This window comes from Camarhynchus parvulus, chromosome 1 (assembly GCF_901933205.1).
Source record: "Camarhynchus parvulus chromosome 1, STF_HiC, whole genome shotgun sequence".
NCBI classification, from domain to species: Eukaryota; Metazoa; Chordata; class Aves; order Passeriformes; family Thraupidae; genus Camarhynchus; species Camarhynchus parvulus.
The window spans coordinates 20,567,013-20,586,910 of NC_044571.1; the positions used below are offsets into that span (position 1 = coordinate 20,567,013).

The window sequence follows — 19,898 nt, forward strand, 5'->3', positions numbered from 1 at the left end:
GCCTTGCTGCCTCCAAACTCCGTGACATGGATTGTACCACCTGAAGTGAGATCCTGCCTGTTCTACTGCTCCCTCACTCAGCCCAAGCCTGGGGCTGGCCTCTTTCATCCTCCCACCTCTGGGATGCCCCTTCTGAGATCTACAGCTTGGTGTCTAATCTATAGATGTAAATTAACTCATCCTAAGTGTATCTGCTGTTGTCTAACTGCCAAGTTTCAGTAACAACTTCGTTGTAACCTGTAATTTATATACATATATATATATACATATATATATATATATATGCACTTACTTGCTAAAACTATTGGGTGCTGCTATATTTGATTGTTGCTATAAATTTATTGCTGCTGTATCACTGATTGTTGTTATACCAATGCTGCAGATACTACTGTGTAATAGCTATATATGTATACACACACACACACACACACACACACACACACACACAATATATATATTTTTATATATATTTGCTTTATATATTATAGGTGTACTTGCTAAGGGTGAGTTGTGGTGTTTGTGGTAATCTGTAATAAAGTAAAGAAAATTAGAGGCTAAAATGTCCATGCCCTGGGTATTACAAAAACCTATGAACCCATGGTCAAGGTCTTTAAACATCCACAGGCCAGAGACACCACATCACAATTTTAGTCACTCAACCCCAGCTCTTACGTGCAGGATGCAAAACAGCCAGAAAAGAATAAGGAACAACACGCACAGAATTCTCTAATATCAAAATATAGCAATTTATTCAAGACACTGAATATGATCTGTTGATTCTCTCCTTAAAACAAATGAGCTACAATACACAAGGTGAATTTGAAGAAAGTGTGGGTGGGGGAGAAACAAAATAAGGGTTGATGTTGTTTCAACAGAACCTGGGAAATGCTTAAATGAGAACCAAGTCTGGCTGCAAGTCTGACACAGACAATAAAAACTGCAGAAGCCAGAATTCAGAATTTCAGTGAGTGGCTGAAAGAACATTTCTGCAATTGACAAAGAACCACATCTTTTAAAAAGGCAGTAAGAGGAAAAAAAAGGAGGAAAAATTAAAAAGGGAAAAAGAAAAAGAAACCCAAAAACAAAGCAGACCCTTACATTTGACAAAGTGCACTTCACTTGGCTCTAAAATTAGCTATTTTTTCCTTTTTTTTTTAAACAAATTAAAAGGAAATTTCTAAGATGTAGCATGGGGTTAATGTGTGTATAACCCTGTAAGTCAGGCCCTTTATTGCCCCATAAGGGACCCAGTGTTTCCTACATAAAAGATTCAGTATCCTTCTGACCCACAGAATATAGTGGTTTTTCAGAAACTGGGGTTTTTTCACTCCCAGGCCAATTCCAGACAGCCAGCAATAATAAAAATCCAGCAAGTCTCTGGATGGTTTCACAATCCTGTTTGGTCACTTAGGTTTTTCCATTTCTCTTCTGTTACAAAGAACTCTAAACAAAATTCTAGGAAGAAATCTTACCAAGTCCCCTGGGCTGCTGCTTTGTGCAGCTCTGCTGCAGGGGAGTCACAGAGAGGCTCTGCCAGCTTGGGAATGTGCTGCTGCTGGAGGGGAGGGAGAGCTCCAGGAGCTCCCAGAGCACAGTGCTGCAGGCTGGGCTGAGACGCCCACCTGGAACTACAGCCTGGAAAGGCTCTCTCCCCACACTGCTTGTGTCCTGAAGAAACCACGTCCTTAGGTTAAGATTAACCTTTGCAACTACACCTCCTGCCTTCCTCAACAGCTCTCATTTCAGCTGAAAACTAGCTACAAAAGATGATACTACAGCATCTTTCCAGTCTTCAGGATTTTGTGGAAGGTAAGAAAAGTGAATTTTCTTAGCTCCTCACATACACTGCTTTTAACTCTGATGGTCCATATAGAAAACTTTCTGGAGCAGCAGCCTCTCTCATACATGAGCTTTGCAAACCAATTGATACTCATATTTTGTTTCTCTTGGCTTCTTACCTCCATGTAGGCAAGCAAAGTGGTGTTCTGACAAATTTAAAAAAATGGAAAAAAAGGAACAGGCGTCACGGACACTGCCCTGTTATCTACAGCAGCAATCCTGGGAACAACTGTGAAGCACGGGCTGTGGAGCCAGCCAGTCATGGAGCACTGAGCAAATTAATCTCTTCAGATCCTGAGGTCTGGCCTATTCAGGTGTCACTCAAGGGACAGAGCAAGGCCAGAGCCCCATCAGTGCTGCCCTCTCACAGACCGGCAACTTCTGCTTGTTATTCTCAGAAATGCCCCAAAAGCAGTGTAGGGATTTAACCGTTTACATGCAATGACTGCAGTCAAATCATTGTCCCAACAACGCGTCACAAAACCACACTGTGCCTTTGGATTCAAGTTCAAGACTCTTTGAGCAAGTCCTCTTTCCAAAAAAAGTAGTGACTTTAAATTAGCAGGTACATGTGGTTATTAGAAAAGAGTGCAAAACTGCCACATGGTGATCTACAGCCATGCTCTTGGTGCAAAAAACTAAAACCAGCACATGAAAGCATTTGACACCAAAAATAATCCTTGATACTGCCTGGCATCCAATTATTTGAGATAAATTACAAACAACCTTAACTATCACTAGTAACCATAATTCCACATAACTGTTTTCAACTAATACTTTTAGCAGTTACTTCTTTCCATTCTTTTTAGCAGTTACTTCTTTCTATTCTTTTCTCCTTTCCAAAGGTGTGTCTTTAAGAAATGCAGCTGAAGCTGGCAGTGTCTAGTTCCACTAGAAGGACTAAGATCCCCTACAGATGCAAGCATACAAAGAAAACCCCAGAGAAAAGATGGTGTTGAGATTCCACGATGATGCCCTGGAGCTCAGCAGGTCTCACACCACCAGTTCAGCCTGAGGGCTCTGGATTTGCTCAGATCAAATCACACCTCCAGCAGCTGTGGTCAAACCAAGGGGATGATGCTGTGTTACAGAGACTTTGGGCCACAAAGTTCTCCATTTATTAAGAGGTTTGTGGCCTGTCTACTCTCTCCTACAGATCCTAGCCTAGGCTGTAGAGAAGACACCTGCATGACTCAGCCAGTTCTGAGGATCTAAGTCATGCCTGACACCACCCCAAGGCTGCCTTATAGTTTACAGCACTTTCAGTAAACTCTGCCTATGTGCCCTTCCTTGCATTTGTCATTTCCTCAATTAGAGTAGTGCAGTCTTCAGCTGGCATCTGTGCAGGTGTCACGGCTGCAGTAAGGAAATCTTGTCCAGAGTGGATTGGTGGTGCTTTGGAACTCTCCACTGTTGCTCTGATCATTTCACCCCCACAACTTTACAGCGCTTTACACGTTGAGATCGAATTTATATAGGATATCATAACCTAATGAATTTATTGCTCCTGAGCACCACACTGAGGACACCCTCGAGGCCAGACCTGTCTGGCAGACCATGAGCCTCCAAGTGCAGACCCAGAGCTTTCCCTGCAGGATGCAGCACACACGTGGTGACAGCAGCACCACCCACTGCAATGGCAGAGCCCTCTGGGTGTGTGTGGTCCATGGATGGACAGGAGCTCGGTGAGAGTCCATTCTTCAACAGTGACAGATGCAGTCAAGATATTTCAGTTCACCTGGTCTCATTAAGTCAGTGGTAAAGCCCCACTGACTGACTGGAATAATGAACAGTGGAAAACAGCACTGCTCAGCAAGGCCACAGGCAGCAAAACCCATATTCTATCAAAATCTGAACTATTTCTAGAGGGAAGAAGATACACAAGCATTTTCCTCCTGGTTACTGAAAACAAACAAAAATACAGACTAGAGAAAATGAATGTTATAGTCTCAGGCTTCTGAATCTCTTTGAATAAGTTTACATCATCAAACAGCCATAAAAAATGGAATGAGACTATGTAAATGGCTGGCTGCTGGAAAAGGACTTTAGTAAAGGACTGGTATTTCTTGTATCAAACACCATTTTTTCTTACAGCACTTTCTGAGAGAGGAGAGAAAAAGGATACTGCGCCTTTCATGTTCCCTGGACTCTGTGTCATTCTTTTTGCTTGAATTACACAACTGGTCTACATTTTGTGGCCATTTTAGGCTTTTAAAACTGTTTAACATAAAAAATATTTTTTTCCAAAAATACACTGGGTTCTTTCTGTTAAAAGTCATCTTTCTCCTGTAAAAATCTTCCCCAGCACTGCATTCTTATATAAAGCACTTATTACACAATTTGCTGAAAGTGCCCTTGAGACGCTAAGATCTGAAGCATGGAGGATTTTTTTTTCTTTTAAATGGAGAGAAAGAAAGGAAAAGGAAGTTATAGAAGAGAGGAGAAGCAATCTGTCAAAAATTTTCATTGTCATGTCCACCTGGCTGCATCTACTATGGGCATACAGGGAAAAGAAAAAAAAAAAAGGGGCAAAAAGAAAGAGGAGAAAAAAAAGGAAGGAAAAGCTGGGAGTGGAAGGGAGAAATAAAAGGAAAACAAAAGTTTCATCCTAAGCCTGGGATCCTCCAGGCTGCAATATTCCAGCTGATAGAAAAACCACTGAACAAAAAAAGTAGTCTAGAAAATAGAAAGTGTTGTGATTACAAAGTTGAGCATTTCATCAGTACAAACTGGTCTTTGAACGTCCTTTGGGAGAGCAACTGTAGTGTCCAAATTGGAAGGAAAAAATACAACACCGCATGGAGGAGGATTTTTTTCCCTTTTGGTTTATCACAGCATTTTTCTTTTTTTTTTTTTTTTTTTTTTTTTTATTAATTTTTTTGGCACAGCTTTTTTTTTTTTCCCCAGCCATCAGAGCAAGTTCTCAGATGCAAACCAAACAGTGCAATGCCTAGCTGGTGGCTTCATGCTTCCAAGGCTGAATGTTCCAGGTGGAAACCATTCCCTCCCCCTCTGAAGTGACTGCGTTTTTACTCCTTGATGAAGGTTACGGACAAAATACAAGTCACCTGTGGCCAGGGAGAGTCGGTTTCATGGTACACTCTAACTTTGTTCAAGTTTGTACAGTTCTGGAGCTGTTAAGAATAGTTTTGAAGAGTGCTTCTCCCCACGCATTCACTGCTGGTCCATTTGAAATTTCTTCTAAAACATTTCACTTTTACTTCCGCAGATCTAGAACACAAACCTGTGGAGAGAAGACCCTGTGTTAAGAACATTTGTGAAGGTGATGTGGAAATTCCACTCATGCACCCTGTACATGGGTGGACCAGCCAGCTGGGTGTTACACTCCCCAGCTTCAAAGCAGCAGACAAGTAAGGGGACAAACTGACATGGCAGAAAGCCCAAGTGAAACCCACACATTTAACACTTAGCTGGGCTTTCACTGGTTTACAAACAAACATTTTGGTGGCACATCTCGTAAGATTATGGGATCTATTCAGTTGCCTAAATATCATGTCCACTTCCACTTCTGAAATATATCCAGAACAGATGCAGGCTTGGCAAGCATGACAGTGGACATGCGCCCATTTGGAGCAGCTGTTGGGAGCCAGGCATGGCACTGTCTGAGATGGCACAACTAAGCCCAAACAACTGAATCATGTCACAGGTGTACCCTTTCTTAAAATCAGTTAAAAAATACTCTCCAAAGTAGTTATGCCAGCCAGCCAGGTATGTCCTGCACAAGCTGATCATGCTACGATGGAATTTTTTTAGAAGTAACGCTAACAGCAAAAAAATAGTAAGGAAAAATCAGTACCCATGGCAATATTTCTCCTTTACCACATGACAAAATCTTTGGGTATCATGCTGAAAATTTCCTCCTTTATTCCTATTCAAAGGAATAGGAATATTCTTCTGTGGAAACAAACTCTGGAAGCCCCAGGGTAACTGTTTGTTACAGAGTTGACTCCTGTGATCTGCTCTTCATTAAAGCTGACAGATAACAACAGAAACAACATGACTGTTGTTCTTGTCAAATATGTACTTAAAAGTCACTGGCATCTTCAGGAGTATTCACCTATTCCACAAGCCTTCTTAATTTCCAACAGGAACACCACCTCCTTTCAAAACCTTCCAAAGGAGGAGCATTTTTAATATCCTACACAGAGCTACTTATTGTGTCTTGAACTGCCTCTGTCTTTGGCTCTATCCCCAGGAGGGAAATACAGCATCCTGCTTTTTGCTGATGCTCCCAGAAAAGAAATCTCTCCCCAGCCTTTGCAGTGTTGATGATCCTTACCGATCCGTCTGACGCGCTTGCTCCCACTTTGTCTCCTCTAGCATTCCAGCAGACTTCAAAGATGCCCCCGGTGCCTCTGTAGCTATGTACTAGAGTTCCACTCTACAAAGCAAAACAGCACGCACACATTGGATACAGAAAGTTCCCCTTCTTTTTCTCTGTCATGTGGCACTACCTTAAAAGGGGGAGCTATTCAGATCACCCAGCCATGGCCACCTCCATATTGTGATGGAAACTTGTTAGGAAACAGGAAAGTGGTCCTTGCAATGAAGAGCAACAGGCTCCTCCAGAAACAGCAAGACTCAAGACATCTGTTTGACATCTGTCAACTCTGTAACAGTAAAGGCCTGGGGAGTTAGGTTGATGTGTTCTTCTCTAACGTTTGCTGCTAATTCAGGTTGTGGGATACCAGTATCCAAAATTACATCTGTGGAACTATGACATCCCACTTTTCTCCGGAATATCACCAGCCCCTTGCCTGTACATCTTTAGATCCATAGCTCCTCTTCACAACATCTAAGCAAGGAGCATCAGCATCACAGCTGAGCTCAGTCTGTAACTAAATAAAAGTATCCCTTATTTCTAATCTGCACCTTTGCTTCACAAAGCTGATGACCCAAAGCAAGGTACCTATTTTCATGCATGCTACCTGTTTTAGCATACAAAGCAGAACTGTTCTGAGCAGTCACCTCACTGCACCTGAGTGACTCAACTGCCATGGATTTGTGCCAGCCAATACAAGCAGGTTCACCCTGGCAGGCAGGTCATGCATGACCTAGGTACACACATTTTCCATTTAAGCTTTTGCTATTAATGTGTCACCTAAACCAGATGTGCTTCACATAAGGCAAAACAGTACCTGAGTATTCCATATATGGACACATTTGTCAAAGGACCCACTGGCTAGATATTTTCCATCAGGACTAAAAGCTACACTGTAGACAGGCTCTTGATGCTTTGTTAACGTGTGGATGCAGACTCCTCGGTCAACGTCCCACAGCCGAACCGTGGAATCAAACGAAGCACTGCAAGAAGCATTCAAACATGAGAATGTAATAATCTGGGTGGTAATCAATATATACTGTGAGACTGTAAATGTTATAAGAGAATACCAGAGGTTTTTTTTTTTTCCGTTGGCTAAGTAAGACATAATGTTTCAAACAGAAAAGCTAAAATGTACCACAACCTGTATGTTTTTTATCTTAAGAACTACAGCTATAGAACTGAATTCTGTATGAAGACCCTTAGGGCCTATGTAGGTGTGCCCTATGTAGCCCTAAGAAGGCCAAACTCCCCCACTTTTGAGATTCTACCTCTGTTATTCAGGAAGGACAAATATATCTTGTCATTAATGGGATAAATGGGTCCAGAGAGATCTTACTCCTAATGGAGTCACCCTGTTTAATGAATTAGAATTTTGTAATTCTCTAGAACTGTGGCTCTTTTCACTTTGTTTCAGTGACATTTTTGCTACATTCCATTTCGATCCCAAACTGTGGGCTTGGAAAAAGGCAAAAGAAATAATTTGCATTAAAAATAATCTTAAAAGAATAACTCCAGGAAAGTGAGGTTCTTACATGTCCACTCCCAGACTAAGGAGTAAAATAAACCAGTTTTGATACAGCTTCTCCCCACACTGCACACACCATGAGCTGATCTGATAAACCCACAGTACTACCATCAATTGGCACTCCACAAGTAAATGTATTTCCTAAGCTCAAAGAAGAATTTTGCCCAATTTTCAAGTGGAACTTCAAAGACTATCCAAGCTTTTCTCTATTAGCTAAGAAGGCTACAAAAATTTTCTCTAACTGCTCAGGTGAGTTGCATGATTCCAGTTACAAACCATTCCAGCTGCCTGAATCTTGAGAGCACCTGCCTCAAGATTTTCACTCCTAGCAATGCAATGCTGGTTGTGAAAGTGCAATGCCAAATTTACAATTTTATCAAGGCAGCTGAAAAGTTAAATACCACATGACTCAATTTTCTTTCTTGGTTCACCTTCTTTTTTCAAATACGAATCCCTTCCCTTTGTATCCATCCTCCTGACTTACATACACAGATACCTTTTAGTGGAATTGTCTGCAGGAAGACTGATGGCAAAGTGACAGCAGGGTTACTTGTGAGAAAGATGATCCTTCTTCTTGGCAGGCAAGAAAAAGAGGTATTTTTTACCTTGCTAACATGATGTTGGAGTTTGGGTTGCTGGTGCCTGGTCCTGTAGGGCTCCATTTGATAGTGTAAATCTCTTTGCTGTGAGCCTGAAGATCGTGTACACAGGTATCTTGCTTCATACTCCATATCTAAATCAGAGAAATAATGGAGGAAAATGGCAACATTATTAATCTCTTCTCAGCTGAATTATTTCAGTTCTATGTTATTCTTACATTTGTTTATTTGAGATCTCGACTCACCTGAATACACATAAATATAATTTATTAATGTAGCAATTTGGCACATACATTAAAATAACTCCAGTAAGGATAAGAGTTACACATTTAGTAGTATTTATTCAATAGATAAGAACTAAAGAATTGCTGTACTTCCAAAAGGCTGTAACTATTTTCACACAAAAGTTTATCTATTTGAAGAAGTTTAACCAGAATTTTATTTATACATTGCAACAGCAGTAATTTTAAAGAACAAGAAGAAAATTGCAGCAATTGCTTAGAACACAGCAATTTTCTCTTATGCTAGTAAAATTTTCCTTTTACTCCTGAACTCCATTTGTCACCCCCTTGTTTTTAACAGTACAGAAGGTGGAAGACAGCCAGCTGTTTCTGTAGTGTTACATGGCCAAATACTTCAGTGTAAGATGAAGAATATGCTCAACAGAGATGACAGGTAATTTAGTACCTCTTTTTGTCAGCGAACTGAGAAAGTAAGATGAAGGAATTCACAATAGGGAAAATAACTCAAATTTAGTCAGTCAGTTTCAGAGAGATACTGAAAATGTAGTAATGATTTAGCTCAGTTGTTGTAAGTCTGACCACAAGAATGATGTGCTCTTATGCTGAATTCCCATCAGTGTACCTGAGACTGCTTCTGGAAATGCTACACAAAGTTCAGCCATGTTCCATTCCAAAAACAGAGAAGAAAAAAGTTGGAGAGGACTGATTTACAAAGGAAAAGGAAGAAGAATAATGCCTCAATTTGGAGCATTTGTCATCTCCATCACAGAAGGTTTTTATAAACAGGTGAGGCCAGGGATAGTAAAGCACTAGCTCTTGTGCCAAATTCAGTGGTCAGGAACTTGAACTGGTAACAACAACACTGAACCATGGTGGTTTTTAAAACACAGCATGCAACTGGGCACCAAAAAGCTGTGTCACCACTGGGTCAGGATGTTTAAGCAGAGCAAGAACAGTTATGCAATAGTGCATTGTGGCAGCGTGACAGGCAAGCTGCTCCCTTTTGCCCCCGTTTTCTGTAAATTTCCAGCTCTGTCACTAGCCTGCAATAACACATCTGGAATCCAGAATGATGAAAACCTCAGTGGGTATGTGGCAAAGACAGAGCAGAAGTCAGTGTACCTATGAACAGGAAATATTCATAACACTGACATTCACTTAGCTTTCATCTGCAAATTCTGCTCTGTCTCAGTTTCATGTCCCAAGCTTCAGCTGTGTCAACCAGCAGTGCAAAGAGATCTGAGTCTTAATTAACACAACCATACTGCAAGGAAACTATCACTGGTACAATTCTAGCCACAAAGCCAAGTCCTTCCTGGGATATTTACTTTCTTCAAGGAACCAGCATAAATCAACAGTCCAGCAGGAGGGCTTTGCTAGAACATCATACAGCTACTCCTACACAGACAGCCTTCATTTGATGTGGCTGAAAAAGAAAAATGAGAAAGGGTTTTGGGCTGCTCAAGCTCTATATTATCTATACTTAAACTATGACTTTTTTGTGACAATGGCATATCAGTCATGTAACACTTATTTGGATAGGATGCCTCAATTTCCCCAGTGCTTGCTTCTCCGTCTTCAATCTTTCAGATTTGCTTCAAGAAATATAGGGCAAAGTGGAAACTACTGTTCATGCAGAATTTGAAGTGATACACTACCATCATTCTAGAGAAGAGTGAAAAAGAGACATTGTTTTTTGTCCTCACTTCTTGAAAAATAAGAATGGAAATTGTTTTACCTTTAATGTCATGTCATCAGAGCAAGATGCTAGTAGCATGCCAGATGGGTCCCATTTGATTGCATTCACCTCGTTCTGAAATCAAGAGTGATATTATTAAGCAAATATTCCAGTTACTGCATCGTACTGGGCACTCAGCAGAGGGCACTCAAGGTTTATGCGTGGAACAAGCTCACCCACAAATTACAGTGCTGGTGTTTTTAGGGGTGAACAAAAGCACTGCTGCCTCCCCAGCATGCTATCTATTTAAGTGGAATTTTGGAGTGGAACCATCCTGCGCTTGTGAACAATACACACAAGCAATCTTCTGATGTGTGTTCTGGCTCAAAGTTGCTCCTATCCTTTTGTCATTTCCTAGGATTTAAATAAACCCAGACAGATTGATGATACAGCATTACCTTCTTTTTAAAACTGAGGCATTTCTTTCATTAATGTTCTGTAGACTTGGTGATACAAATTTTCAACAGAAATAAACTGGTGGGGTGTTTTGTTTTGTGGACTTGATAATTCTTCATATTGTAGCTCCACAACAATGCTGGTCTCTCTAAAGAGAGGTTTATGTGTAAATGAATTCCATGCTGGAATATTAAACAGTTTAGGATGCTTTCTCTATCAGTCCTTCTAGCACTTTGTAATTAACTAAGCCTAGCATATCCCCTTGGTACTTAGTAAGTTTCCCATGCTCTTCCACTGCTATAGGTAAAGAGAAAAAAAGCGTTTTATAAAAAGGGAAAGACTGTTTTCTTAAAAATATAAATTGGCCCAGGGTCTCAGTGAAAACCATCCTGGAATGTATTTCAATTTTTCTTTATACATTTTACAAGTTTCAGTAATAATTAAAAACAAGTATAGATATATTTGAGGTGAAAATTTGGATCATGTACAAAGCAGTGCAGTTCATATAATAATAAAAAGCACCTGTCTATTGTTAGGAATGTACAACCTGTCACAAAATATCAGTTTAACCACAGACTAAGATAAAGGTCTCCAAATTCATAGTTCTGGAAGCTAACATCTAAATTATGGGTCAGTAAATGATCACAGTTTTTCTCACAAATTGAACCTAGAAAAAGTAACCTTTGACAGCCATTAAATTCCACCAAGAAAAGAGTGGGGAAATACATCTTTAATATATCTTATTAGATTAAATTGATTCTAAAACTGAACAATGGCTGGAAGTAAACTGTTCTCTCCTTATTCATAGCTCTCATTTAGTAAAGGAAATTAAGCCAGTGGAAAACAGAATCTTATTTATGAATGCATAAATAAGTCTGCAGCTCGTGCTACCCAGAAACACTCTCACTGTTTAAGCCAGAGGTGTTGCCTCCTGTGGTGATTTAGAACACTTTATCCCTTCTCACAGGCAGTGAATCCCTCACTCCCAAGGAATACACTTTTAGGGAAACAAGGGGGTTTAACACCTTTGCTGCTAGAACACTCTGCAAACCCATCACCTCTCATCACTGTAACATTTGCTGTGACTTTACCACTAACATTTTGGACTTAAACTTACTGTGTGTCCTTGAAAGGTTTTAACGGGACGATCACAGCCAAGTCTGCACACATGGATGCACATGTCAGTACTGCAGGAGGCAAAAGTAGTGTTGTTCTGCCAGTCTACATCCAGAGCAGGAGCTGTGAATACAAACAACAGAAGGAATATCAGGGATCATGATAAAGAAACAGCTATCCCAAATAATTTTCCTCCCATCACCTATCTGAATGAAACAGACTTCAGGCTAGTTCTTGGTCTGTCACCTGCTGCCAGTTACAGGGCTGACAGGGACTGCCTGAAGGGCACAGAGTATTTTTTCTATTCCAGTGGATAATCTGGATACTTTGCACAGCATCTGCTTATGAGAATCTTTTGGGTCAAGTTACATGAGGGGGGTCAAAACACTACCTCCACCCTCTCTGCTCCCAGCTATGCATATCATGGGTTATGTCTAGCATTCATCCCTCTGTAACCCAGTTCAGTGAAGAAACTGAAAGAAAACCAACCCAGAAAAAGTGTGGATAATTCCATCTGGGTTAGACAAGCATGTTCCTGTGAATGCCAGACACAACACATGGGAAGGTGGAGGAGCAGGTGGCTGTGTCCCTTTGCACTACAGCTTTACGCAAACTTTGATACAAACCTACCATTCGGTGCAGGCACATGGATCAATAAGACTAAAATACTAGCACTGACCTAAGAAAACTCTGCACAGAGAGCACATGTACAACACACACACACACACACACACACACACACACACACACACACACACACACACAAACACACACAGGCACACACACACACATACACACACTTTGCAAAAAGAATGGGAACAAATCCCCAAACAACTTTTCCAGCATGTCAGTGCAGAGTGCAAGCAGGAGCAGGAGGAAGCTCCGGACAAACAGCTTGCTTGTGTTTCTATGATTGCTGCTCGGCCTTTTTCCCTCAGGATAGAGTTTAGCTGCCCTCCAGAGGATGACATAAGACTTGCTAAAATAGAGAAATCTTCATTCTCAGCACACCCTTGTGAGAAGCAAGTGTGCTAGAATGAGACATGCACATAGGAAACAAAGTTGGATCTCTTCCCGGCAAAGATATAATGCAAATTCGTCATTAAAATGAAACCAAGAAATTCCTTACTCCAATGTGTTTAGAAAGATACTTTGGTAATACAGAGGTGAAAGGATATCTGTTCTGACAAGCCTGTTACATGTAAATATGTTTTTCCTATTATAATTTTTATGAACTGCAAACCAAAATAGATCCATATCACCATCTGAATCATCAGGTAGCTCCCTAAATGAGAATGAAGGGCTGACACTGTTTCATAGAAAGGGCTTTTTTCAGTATTAATGAAAAAGCTCAATAATTCTCTATGATAGGTAAGGAATTACTACCTTGCAGAAATATAAAGGAAATTTGTGTGAGGAAAGCAGACTACTTTTGAGTTTTCCAGTGAACATTAATGAGGATCAGGAAACAATCAAAGATCTTTCTTTAACTGTCTATTTGCCTTTCTTTTTATGCTACAAGCTTTGTATTACTATTTCAAAGCAAACAAAAAATATCATTATTAATAGCAATATGCCTTCAGGGCTGATATCTATAATGATATGTATGAGTCAAAAACTAATTTTCAGAGAGCTATAGGCACCTAAAGCTATGGATTTACATTGCAGCATAATTGAATAATAAAGTGCTGATAATTAATACTGATTCATTTATTGGTGTACTCAGTCATATGTTTACTGGATATGTAACTACATTAAAAGGTTTGAAAAAAATCAAACTAACATGGTTCCTGATGCAAATAGCCAAATTGCCAAAGTATTTCCAAAACCACAGGATATCAGCCAATTGCATAGAAACAATTAGAATATCATAATATATAATAATAAAAGCAGCACAAACCCTTAAAAAATGCAGCTAAAATAAAAACCAAAAATTGAAGTGTTACAATAATTATCTGGCAATTTAGGCTTTTTCAGAACAAATTTAAGTGTGATTTAGAGCACTTAGATCAGAGAATCATAGACTGGGTTAGATTGGAAGGGACCTTAAAGAACACCCAGTTCCAGCCCCCTGCTGTGGACAGGGACACCTCTTACTAGACCAGATCATCAGAGCTCCATCCAACCTGGGCTTCTCTGGGCAGCCTGATCCAATGCCTCACCACCCTCACAGTACAGAATTTCTTCCTGATATCTAATCTAAACCTTCTGTCTTTCAGTTTGAATCCTCTCACCCCTTGTCCTGTCAATGCACAACTACATGGTTAAAACTGGCCACACAAATACCTCTTTTGGTGTCAATTTAGCAACTTGTTCCTGCAAACGCAAGACATCAGCCTGTATCTATCAGTAAGTGTCAAAATTGGATTATTTAGCTCCTTTTCAAAGAAATAAGTTTTGTGAATATATATTTTGATCAAATGCCCTATGATGATTCATAGTTTTGCAAAAAATAATGAAACCCTAGAAGCTACTTATCTGCACAGTTACATATTTTGAACAAAAAGCTTAAAAACTACCTGGGAACACCAGTAACATGGAGGCCTTGAACACCCAGACAAAGGAACTTTTCCTCACATATTTTAAGATGACAGTTTTGTCCATGTGGTGTAAACTAAACCAGTTGTAACAAAGAAGCAGACAGTAAAAAACCTTATGCTTTTTCCAGGCCAACTACCTCCAGACTTCAAAGAAGTATGTGTAAAGGAGGTGTATCCTGCCTAGACTAGACTTTTAATTGTTAAAATGCCACCTTTAATCCTAGTGTAGACAATGTTTTCAGATTCCAGATATGGAAAAGAATTTGCTGTTCGTTTGTCCTGGTGATGCAAAGAGGACAAGGTGAGGTCTTTGTGGCTTTAGACTTGTGAGAACAAAGTGAGTAGAGAGTCTGGCTGATTTTAAGAGGGTTTTGTAGGATACATGCTTTCTCCAATCAAAAATTTCCTCAACAGCATTTCCTTAATAACTGCTTTACTTCCTTATGAAAACATATATGAAAGAGTGAAAAAAATTAAAAATATTAGCTTCTCCATATCTGCACTTCAGTTGTGTCTCATGCTCCAAAGATAAACAGCGTGTGCAGTAAGAATTTTTAAAAAAAAAATCTTTTCATGCACATGGACATACTGCATTGGTAGATACAGCTGAGTTTTCAACTTGCTAAGAAGGGGATGGGGTGATTTGTCCTTGATGCACATCACTGCTAAGACAGCTTATGTGTCAGTGAACATGATTCTGGAGGGGCAACCAAGTTCTGAATCCACAACTATTTAGATTACTAGTTAGGGATCAGAGGATTAAGAGTCTCATTAACTAAAAATCACTCTATGTGCACAGTTTGCTGTTATGGAACAGTTATGGTAGATAAATAAATGCCACAGCGAGAAAATCTGTCAGCAGACACCAACTCCTCTAAACCAACAGTTGCATTAATAAATAAGAGATGAGTGACAAAAATGGAGGGTATGGATTTGCTGTGCCCATGGACATACTTTTTGTCTACTGCTGAAAAAGCATTTAGATTGCTACTGCATATTATTCACATCAGTGAGAGTAAGAACAGTTTGAGTTGAAAAGCATGTGCAAAATGTTTTAAAATTAGTATTGAAGCATGTTTTTAAACACCATTGTGAAAGCTTGTTGTAGTTAAAAATTGATTAGTTACAGTGAACTAGGAAGATGAACACCTCTAGCATCAGAATCCAGAATGTCCTCATGGTTTTAAACTCAGTTTTACTATACCCCTTAAAATTCTTCACTATGAAAACATAGGCACTTTGGATCATGAATTCAGCCATCATCATCTTACAAGTCTGGTCTCAGGTGAATTTCAGATTATGCCAATGACTGTCTGTTATTCAAGATTATTTAGTATCTGTGACATCTTCTGTCTTCTTAAAACAGTTCTGCATTCTGGTGCGGTAAGATTTTGAAACTCAAGGCTGGCAACTGATTTCCAATAATCAGAGAAAGCAAATATTGAAGAACTTCAAGTTAAGATTAAAAGCTAAGAAATTCTGAGGACCTTTGTGAGTGCAGTGGTGAATGCAAGGTGCATGAGAGATCTGCCTGCTTCTGCCTCAAACCAGCTTCATTGAAACAGGAGCAGAGAGAATTGAAAAGATCCCAGACAGGACTGAAAGTTCTTTTCATGAATCACCACCTGGTACTATTCAAGCACACAGATAACAACAGGACTGCCCAGTTAGGTAGACATGGCTGGTGTACAAACCCTCTCCTAAAATCAACTTTCAAAGCTAATTCTCACAGAACTGGGTGTTTATGAAACGAGAATAAACCCACAATCCATGATACTCAGGATAGTTGAAGCACAAAAAAACTTGATTGAAACTTTTCTCTGGCAGATATGGATAAAGTACATTGACAGGATTAAAAACTGCATTTCATTTTCCTAACAAGAGTTATGTGAAAAGTACCTGAATGGAAAGGAAATTGCTGTTTAGCTTCTCCTGTGTGAGCATCCCAAATTATTGTTGTCTGCATTCAAAGAAAGGGTGGAAAAAAAGATTAGTGGCTGTTCAGCTCAGAGAAAAAAACCCAAATAGCACCCTCACTAAGTAGCAATTCTAAATGATGAACTGATAAAATTATTGACTACAGAGAGCCTGGCGTGCTTGACAGTGGGAAAACCAGAAACTACTTCTAGGTATTACAGAATAATAATCTAAGTGTAGATAAAGAAGTATCATGCCTACAGAAGAAGCAATATAACTATGAAGAATAGGCATACCCTATCTGAATAATGCTAGAAGACAACACTATACATTTTAAATAAGAATATTGAAAAAAAAGTTTCAGTTATGATCCTTGAAGAACACTTTTTCCCTTTTCAAAAGATGCAAGTTGAATTCTACTTCAAAATGATGCTGAACCCCATTTGTAACAAGCCAATAAGTGAAATGTTTTTCTATCAGCAGAGTGCACAGCACTTCTTGCCACTGAGGTGGGACAGACTCAGGTGTAATTGGCTTACTACAGGTTTAATCCATACTCACAGCACATGTGAGTGTGTCCCCTGTAGAGCTCAATACCACCTTCTGAGAGAATTATCAATTTATTGGGAGTATAAACTTCCAGAAAATAAATTAAGGATGCATCATCTTGCTGATAATGGATCACCCAAAGAAATGCTGTGTTTATTGAGAATGTAAGTTTGCCAGAGTAATGGAATTACAGCTGGGAGATCAGTGTAGCTGAATATAAGCCAGTATTAAAGCTTCCATTTTCACAAGGCTATAAAAATATAGGGATTCACTGAGCTTACAAAGTACAAATCTCAGCTGGACTCCCCTGTGCCAGCTGCTGGAGAGAAGCACTGTCAGTGCATCTCACTGGAACACAGGCCATGCAGCCTTATCCCTTGGAAGTGCCATTTTTCTCTCTGAATTTTGTAAAGGAAGCCAAGGATGACATATGCATCTAATTTTTAGACACTGAAAGTTAGGAAAGATGAATGCTGTGTACTTTCCAGTTTCAGTTTTAATGGATCAGTCAGCTGTTCATTTTAATCTCTAATGTGTACTTAGCTGTAACTACTATGTTTTGCTTGATTTTCAGTTCAGAACCATATTTTCTTTGCATATTTCCAGAGGAAGCCATATATATTTTATTCAAATAGAAGTGTTTCAACAATTAGATGAACTAAAAGGTGTGGTATCTTTACAATAATTTTCTTCCTGTAAATAGCTGATAAAACGACAAATGTAAGTACTGGAAGCCATTCCTTCTGTAACAGAGACACACTCAAGATGCAATTTTACACATTTTTTTAAAAGTTAAGCATTTTCTATGAAAATAGTATACATTCATGCAGCCTCAAAAATGTAATCAACATGCACTAAAATATATTAAAGAAATGTAAACTCTCCAGGGTGCCTGGAGAAGAAGAAACTAATCTTAAGGAATTTAGCAGCACAAGCTCACTCATCAGCATACTTATATGTTAGAATAATGTATGTCTAAAACTTACTTTATCAACACCAGCACTTAAAATATAATTCCCCTTTTTGTTCCATTTCAGGGCAAATATTGGACCTTTATGTTGACCTAAGGTGCTTGCAAGGTTACCTGGAATAAAGAACAGGTTATTATTACAATTTCTTTTCAAATTGGTCAAATTACAGTTCACTGCTGTTTGATGCTTAAGAACAATAAATGTTTGACTTACCATCTTCTGTCCATATTCTTGCAAAACCATCATATGAGCCTGTAGCCAATAGTGTTCCATCACTCTGTTGAAATATATAAAAATGGCAAAGGTGGCTATGAGATAAAATCGGCTTCAACCAACCTTTTTCTTTCTTTTTAAAGGTTTGCTAATTGTGATTTATGATTCTGAGTCCACTCATTGAGGCAGATTATGCTATGATTTGAACTAAAGGTTATTACTTCAGACAGCACAGAGGAAATAAAATCCTCTAACATACAGTGAAAGACTAGGCTATACCATCAGATATGAGCCATTTAATCAAAAAGATTAGAAAAAGAAAACAAGATAGAACAAGTCCTGTGGGCTTCGTCCACTTAACAAACAGATACTACTTCTTAGACATAAAGGACCTACAAAACATCAACAGATGACCTAAACCCAGACTAAATCCCAGTTCAGTGAAACTCAGGCACCTCTACTTGAAAGAAGGCCCTAAGCCACATACACTCACGGTGAACACCTCAAATGTTATCCACCACCAAGGAATTGCTTTCCACTTGTCTGAACACAGACCCACATGTGCTCACGGGCACAGTACCATGATGAAGAAACAGATTCATGGGTCCCAATTAGGAGGAGAAAAGCCCATGAATCTGATCAGCAGGTCACATGTATTCTGGAAGGAACCCTTCACAGGATATGTCCTGTGCAGCCAGTGAAGCTGGTGTGATTGGGCCAGAATAATTAAAACAGAACTTTGCCATCTGGCGACACTATTGAAGCAGGGTATTTAGTTTTTCAACATTTCAGAACCTGGATTAAGAGTGATATTCATCCCATTTATCTGCAGACATACAGAAGTTAGGAGTTAGTTCAGGAGTGCCATCTAGTCTCCCTCCACTACTAACAGCATCATGTCACTACAACTCTGAAGTGTAACTCATGAACTTGTTTGCTTTAGGTTATGCCCAATCCAATATGAAGGCATGTGTCTCTGTCTGCTGACTTAAGGTGAGTCTAGAGGACTAGTTTAGAAGGTTAAACCTACAGGTATCAAAGGGCATGATCTGAATATGACCTCCAGAAATAACCTTTCTTATAACCTTTGGGTCACGTAAGTCACATAAACCAGAGAAGAACTAATTCAATACCACCAGTGTGAAGATTTCACAGGGAAATATGATTAATATTGTGGTTCTAAATAAACAATAAAGGCAGATGGCATTTCTAGCCTGATGAACAAAAAATTAGAAAAAAGCATGAAATAATCCTTTAAAACATATGCCCACTCCAATCCTCCAAAAACATTGACTCAGAGCACTTGTAAATTTAACTCAAATATATAATAATGTATGGGGGAAAATATCATAAGCTAAGTGAGGCTCACTGTGATGCATACTTGTCTGGGCCAGTGATGAGAAGAAAGGTGATAAGGGCAAAAAGAGAAAAAAGAAAAGCTCAGGAAATTAGATATACACTTTATCCAAATTTTTTGCTGGTAATTCACATTCTTTGGGAAATTCAAAGTAACTTGGAAGCACTTGAAGTATTTGAATTAGGAACATTTCCCTAGCTCAAGTACTAGTACAGTGCAAGTGAAGTACCAATGAAGTCTGGAAGGTAAGGAACTACTACAGAAAATACTAGAGGATGCCCTATATTTTGGACAAATTTTCTCCTAACTGTTCTCCACTCATTGCATGTTTTCCTCTTTCAATTTCTCTTTTCTTACTCCTAGATGCAATTTTTTTCACAACTATTTTTCTTCACTCTAATATCCACAGGAAACAAGTAATGAACATAAGCTTGAGTTTTATTTGCTTCCTTGACCTACCTCTACTTTCTGTACTATTGACCAACTTCTTTCATTGTGCAAATATAAAATACACACGGGAAAGGTGACTTGTGCAGTGGCCTTATCTTTTA

At 39.3% G+C, this 19,898-nt stretch overlaps 1 protein-coding gene across 1 annotated transcript in view; it reads right to left on the reverse strand.

Moving 5' to 3' along the window:
- Nucleotides 1–727: 727 nt before the first annotated feature.
- Nucleotides 728–19,898, reverse strand: part of TBL1X (transducin beta like 1 X-linked) — a 193,928-nt gene continuing 174,757 nt past the window's right edge. Inside the window, 9 exon segments of the mRNA XM_030944983.1 lie at nucleotides 728–5,083; nucleotides 6,140–6,241; nucleotides 6,999–7,164; nucleotides 8,315–8,442; nucleotides 10,289–10,363; nucleotides 11,802–11,923; nucleotides 16,240–16,300; nucleotides 17,793–17,890; nucleotides 17,991–18,054. Of these exon segments, the coding sequence (XP_030800843.1) occupies nucleotides 5,057–5,083; nucleotides 6,140–6,241; nucleotides 6,999–7,164; nucleotides 8,315–8,442; nucleotides 10,289–10,363; nucleotides 11,802–11,923; nucleotides 16,240–16,300; nucleotides 17,793–17,890; nucleotides 17,991–18,054 (843 nt within the window). The 3' untranslated portion in view covers nucleotides 728–5,056.